We start from the raw sequence: 6,000 nt of genomic DNA, 5'->3' as shown, positions 1-6,000 counted from the left end.
CAGATTTTAAAATGTGACGTTTTTTACTCCACTTATCCTGTTCAGCCATTGAATGTTAAGTTTGGATCTCAGCTGGTTGGGGAATCATAGAGAAATTCTATTTTTGGCATTAAAATAAACACATCTATTAAGTTTTGGGATTGACAAGGAAGGGAGGAGAATGTTATAGTTCTAGCTCCTAAAGGATCTATTTAACAAATAGGTTAGTTGGCTCTATCTACTTGATTTCTAATTCAGATAATTCAACCTTATAGACTTTCTCTTGGATAAGAGCTCCACACAAGCAAACCTACTTGTGAAGTGAGGGAGGAGAGGACGTCAGTGTGAGCATCTGGAGTAAGAGGGTTTTCTTTCCCCATTAAAAATATCTTTCTGGGGTTGGTTTCCATAAGTGTACATTTCCTCTTTGTAATCTAGTCGTTAATCACCAAATAGTGTGCAATGAACACCTGTGTGAATGAATCATACATGCTGCACTCCAACTTGAAATCTCAAATTTTAAGTTGCTTCATCTTCTAATAATTATAATCCACCCCCAGGGACTGTTGCTGACTTGTTTGGCATCTGTTTTTGGCAGAAGTTGACTGAGAGCCCAGGATTTCAACATCTTCTCTTATTCCTCTCCTCACCTTTTCTTGAATCCGGGGTTTCTCTTTTTTTTCTAAGAATATTTATATTTCTGATTTTATTAGAGAACAAAAATGTACATTACACCATAACAGTTCCCTTCAACATGGCATTTGCATTTTTTTAAATAAATTTATTGGGGTGACAATTGTTAGCAAAGTTACATGGATTTCAGGTGTACAATTCTGTATTACATCATCTATATATTACATTGCATGTTCACCACCCAGAGTCAGTTCTCTTTCCATCACTTTTCCATCTCTTTCCGCATATTTGATCCCCTTTACTCTCATCTCAACCTCTGCACTACAATTTGGGCTGAATAATTATTGTGGGGGAAGGGGATGTTTTGTGCTTTGTAGGAAGGTCAGTAGCATTCTTGACCTATACCCACCAGCTGTGCCTGTAACACTTCCTCCTGAGTCATGACAACCAAAAATGTCTGCAGACATTGCCAAATGTCCCCTTCCAAGAGTGGTGTGTGGGAGTGGGAAGTGAATAAAACTGCCCCTTATTGGGAACCATTGTTCTCTAATCCATGAGGATGCCAGGATTGAGAATCCTACTGGGAATTACCTGGCCACCACTGGACTTGGTTCTCAAAGAAAACTGAGACCCGTGTAATTGAACCAAGTCAATGTGCTCAACCCTGGCTGTGCATTAGAATCACCCGAGTTATTTACAACCAACTGAACATTAGCGTTTTTTTAAAAGCTCCCCAGGAGATCTCAATTTGTGGACAGGATAGACAACCTGTGAGCTCTGTACTTAGTAGTCTTAATACTTATAAGAACTCAAACAAACAAACAAAAACCAATTTTATTTAAAATAGGAAATATCTACGAAGTTTTGGAGCAAGGAAAAAAACTCCCTGTGTCAGTAGATTATAGAATACAGGCCACTGGAAACATCTCACCTTTGCTTTTTGTTGTTCTGTTATCACAATGCAGTTGAGAAACTGGAGCCTTTTGGGAATTCTGGGCTTTTTCACAGTTTGAAGGTGCATCACTTGATGTAGAGCAATTTCTCTGGTGCTTATCACTCATACTTTTTTTTTACCAAAGTGATACCAATGAGAGGATTCACAGGGAGGGGTCTACCCAAGAGAAAATTCCCTAAATATAATGTATGAGATTGGCAGGGAGGGAAAATCAAGACTGAGCTAAACCAAGGGTAGCCTAGAAAAGGAAGCCTTCTTATAATGTTTTTCAGCAGATACAAAATCTGATCAAATCACTAGCTCTTTCCTTTGTTAGTGCATTAATAACAGTGGGAATAAAACCAGGTAATGAAGGTCTTTATATCTTAGGATCCAGGAGAATTTTGTCCAGTTATACATGTTCTGATAGCTGCCACTCCCACTTCTTGTGGTCGGCCAGGAAGGGCTAGCCAAGGTTCTCAGCCAGTTATTGATCTTCTGAAAGGTGTAGGATGCATTAGATGATGTTCAACTTTCCCCGTGACCTTAGGCAACTCATGTGACTTTCCTGAGATTTCGTTTTCTTATCTGAAAAATGGGCAGCATAGTGTTTACCTCAGATAGTCACTGTGAGGATTAAATTATATAATATGGTAAAAGTGCGTTGTGGATTGTAAAACCCAAGGTATATTACCTTTTCAGATACCTTCTGTTACTGAAGATTATACTAGGCTAGGAGCCAGTCAGTGGCTTTTAGTTTTAGCTTCTAGGGCATGTACAGAATAATGGATGAATGCAATCATTGACTTAACTTGTCATTGTCTGTCCTCACGTGGGCAATTAGGAAAATACATTTGAGCTAAAAAATACAGAGTGATGTATTTTTCATAACTGAGGTTATGATTATATTTTAGGTTATTATATACCAAAGACCAGGAAATTAATTGGTGCCCTCTAAAAATGCAAAGAGCAAGACATTAATCTGATAAATGGTTTCCATTAAAAAAATTCCATTTGGTTTCCCAAATTTATCATATTTCCTGAGGTTTCTGAATGCCACGATGTCCTTCTGTGCTTTTCAGCTGGGTTCTACTGCTTCCTACATCCATAAGTTTAGAGAATATCAATATTTATACAATTAGAGTAGTACAACATAACTAGAGAGTTAACCCATTAGTTCCATGAATATGTTAATTGGAACTACTGTTTCGTCTTTCAATTTAGTTTTGGTTGATACTCAGAATGTAACCTTCGTGGCTTTGAAAATAAGGATTTTGGTGATAATATTTCATAAGGTAATGCAGCTGAGACCATCAAAATAAGTCCATGGTCCGGGTTCCAAGTAATAGTGCTTACCCAGTAACAAAAATTTCCATCAAAGGGTGAAATAAACAGGGCAAGAGAGAAGGCTGTTTCAGGAGACAGTCCTGCTATTCTGAGGGGGAGAACTGGTGGAGAAGAGGTCAGTGTTTTCAAAACTTTACTCCGATGTTTTTCCAATTAGATGTACCACGTGGCTAGCAGAGAAAACTGGGTAGATCCACCCCAGTCTTATGAAAACAGACAACTGGATACCATCTTTCCTGAAGAGAACACCAGCTCAACCAATTGTGAACCCAGAACTGAGCACACTACTACATTGCCACATTAAGTTCATATTTCTCTAGTTTTTCCTCAGATTGTTCTTCATTGAAGTTTGTGTCAGGGTCTGTGTGGTGGATTTCAATGACGAGAACATAGATGAGACCTCCAATGGCAGCACCAAGCAAAGGGCCCACTACAGGAATCCACCAGAAGTTATTTCCAGCTCTGAAATCAAACAAGAAATAAGTGATATACCACTTGGCCTTCTTCCTGGTACTACGGCTAGTCAGTCACTAACCAGTTAGTCTTTCTCATGCTCATGGCTCCATTTTAACTCAGCAAGAGCTAAGTATCAAAGAACTCACTGTAGCTTGGCAACCATTATCATAAATTTTCCAATATACCTGATTTCAGATGATCCATTCCATTATCCTATTAGCACATGTGAGAGAATATGTCCCATTTCTTTTCCTTTCAGAAAGTATCCCTGAAATCATGATCAAAATTGAGGACATCTAGGGAAAGTTCAGGTTGATTATACAGGAATTGCCTTTCACTCCTCCTGAAATAATGACTCCTGAGGATTACGAATGGTAAAATATGGAGAGATTCCTGGACAGCATTGGTCTGTGAGGCAATGATAAGATAAAAATCAGGAAATGTTTGTCAATGAATGAATGAAAAAAATCAAAAGTAGAATATGTATTACCTACTAAATATAATTTAATTCAGTGCTATTTTTTGAGGTGACAGCTTAATGTTACTCTCCAGTAAGGCTAGTGTGCTGTGATTCTCTCTCCCCTCCAGAAATTCTCAACATCAGTACATTATGTTAAAGGTAGAGTTCTGGGAGAAAGCAGCTGCCTTTGTGAATTGTCAGCTTTTTTGGAATCAGGAAATTCATTTAAATAACTCAGTGGAAAGGATTATGAATGCTCAGAAGCAAGCAAAACTATACAATATATATTCTTATATATTTTTTATCTTTGAGATAAAACTTTTTATAAGCAGGGGAATGAGGAACAAAAAAAATTCAGGACAAAATGCGGAGGAGGCAGGGGAAACAGGAGGAGCACACTCACGTGCGTGAGGATTTCATAGTGTTCTATTTGAGGGAAGGATTCCTGGCTGTGCTTTTTATTATCATCCTTAATTACAACACATGTTCCATAGGGCTTTTTGTTTGTATCAAATTTTGGCAAGAAAAGATAGGAAAGGAAATAAGCACAAAACGAGAAGTCTGTCCTAGGATTCATGAGATCTAATTCTAATCTCAGGATTGTCTCGAAAGTCTTCGGGCAAGTTTACCCCCCTCTGAGCTTCATTCTTCCATCTGTTCAGTTTCATGTGGATCATCCAAGCACTCTTCTTAACTCATAAACCTTAGGTCATAAAATGTAGGCTGGAAGGAAGAGCACTGAGATTGAGCACAGCAACCACCAGATGTCACTCTTACTGCATGGGAGAGGGGACCTAGAGTCTGCTGTTCTGGATTGCTATTGGCACATCTGTGGGTAGGATTGGCCCTCAAACTGATTGGCCGTGAGCTTCAGCCACATCCACAGTTCATGGGCTGCTATTGTGGGTGGAGTTTACCCCAAGTAGTGGGATTCCCCCCAGGGGACTCTTGTGCCTGTTGAGACTGTCTTTTGTATGTGCTGCTTGTGGGGCTAATTGGATGTGCTCTGCTGTGGTCTGAAGCCAACCTCCAAGTATGTTGGTTCTGGGGCCTCTTGGGAGGGTCTCCCAAGTGGGTGCAGGCCCAGATCACCCACTGCCTTTGACCAGCTTGGGCCTACCTGGTAGGAGGTACAAAGTAATCCACAGTTGTACACTGCCTGTACTAACCCTGAAGGCATGTAGGAGAGGCCACGCTGTGAACCAAGGATGTCTGCTACCAGTACCAGACCTGTGGTTGCTCTGCAAAAAGCCAAGACACCCTGAGGCCTGTTGCTACCTACTGGCTCCCTTAAGGTTTAGTCACTAATAGAGCCTTGTGCGGTACACAATTTGGATAAGGCAGGGTCTCAGGGAGTCACTGGAGTTGGAAGAATTGTGGTCATCAGATTAATGTAAATTCTGGTTTGGTGCCAGTATTGAGCCTGGAGTGACTCAGCAAAAGTCTCAGAGCACACTGAGGCCAGTTGCGGCCCACCTGGGGGCTGCCAGGCTCCTATAGTTCTCCAAGAAAGAGCACAGTGTTGGCAGGGCTGGCTGCTCTCAATAAAGTGCCTCCGGTGTTGGGTTGGGTGGAGTTCTAGCAGAGTTCACCAGGCCAATCAGATTCAGATTTGGCCTGTTGGGGAGGACTCAACACAGAAAAGATGGCATACACCTGCCAGCTGCATGGGAGGATAACCCCTCACAGGGAAAATGGAGATTGTCCTCCAGCCTCCCCTGGAAGCCAACACCTCAGTCTGCCCCAGTATGTCTCTGACACCCCGCGAGTCACCATCCCTTCACCAGAGTGGGGTGAGTGCCTGTGGGTGAATGAGTCTGTGCATGGGCCATTTAAGAGAACGTCTGGGTTTCCTGCAGCCTTCCGTCCCTCTGGGATGGTCGACATCCCCACTGTTTTTCACAGCCAGAAGTTGTGGGGGCTCCTCTTCCCAGCACCAGTACTTTGGGCTGGGGAGCTTGATGTGGAGGTTGGGGTCCCTTGTTCTTCTGGGAGGAACCTCTGTGGCTAAGATATCCCTCCTGACTTTCAGCCATCACACAGAGGTTTGGGGCCCGTTCCACACTGCTGCCCCTTCTACCAAGTTTCAGTGTGGCTTCTTTATATTTTTAGTTATAGGACTTCTATTTGGCTAGTCTTCAGATGGTTCTCAAGGTTGATTGTTCTATAATTTAGTTGGAACCTTAATGCG

At 41.6% G+C, this 6,000-nt stretch overlaps 1 protein-coding gene across 1 annotated transcript in view; it reads right to left on the bottom strand.

Annotated features, from left to right (window-relative positions):
• Window positions 1-663: 663 nt before the first annotated feature.
• Window positions 664-6,000, bottom strand: part of AQP9 (aquaporin 9) — a 45,017-nt gene continuing 39,680 nt past the window's right edge. Inside the window, exon 6 of the mRNA XM_081048316.1 lies at window positions 664-3,355. Within this exon, the coding sequence (XP_080904442.1) occupies window positions 3,181-3,355 (175 nt within the window). The 3' untranslated portion in view covers window positions 664-3,180. The remainder of the gene's footprint in view (window positions 3,356-6,000) is intronic.

Source organism: Rhinolophus hipposideros, assembly GCF_964194185.1.
Source record: "Rhinolophus hipposideros genome assembly, chromosome: 5".
NCBI classification, from domain to species: domain Eukaryota; kingdom Metazoa; phylum Chordata; class Mammalia; order Chiroptera; family Rhinolophidae; genus Rhinolophus; species Rhinolophus hipposideros.
This window is presented reverse-complemented; position numbering and strand designations above follow the sequence as displayed.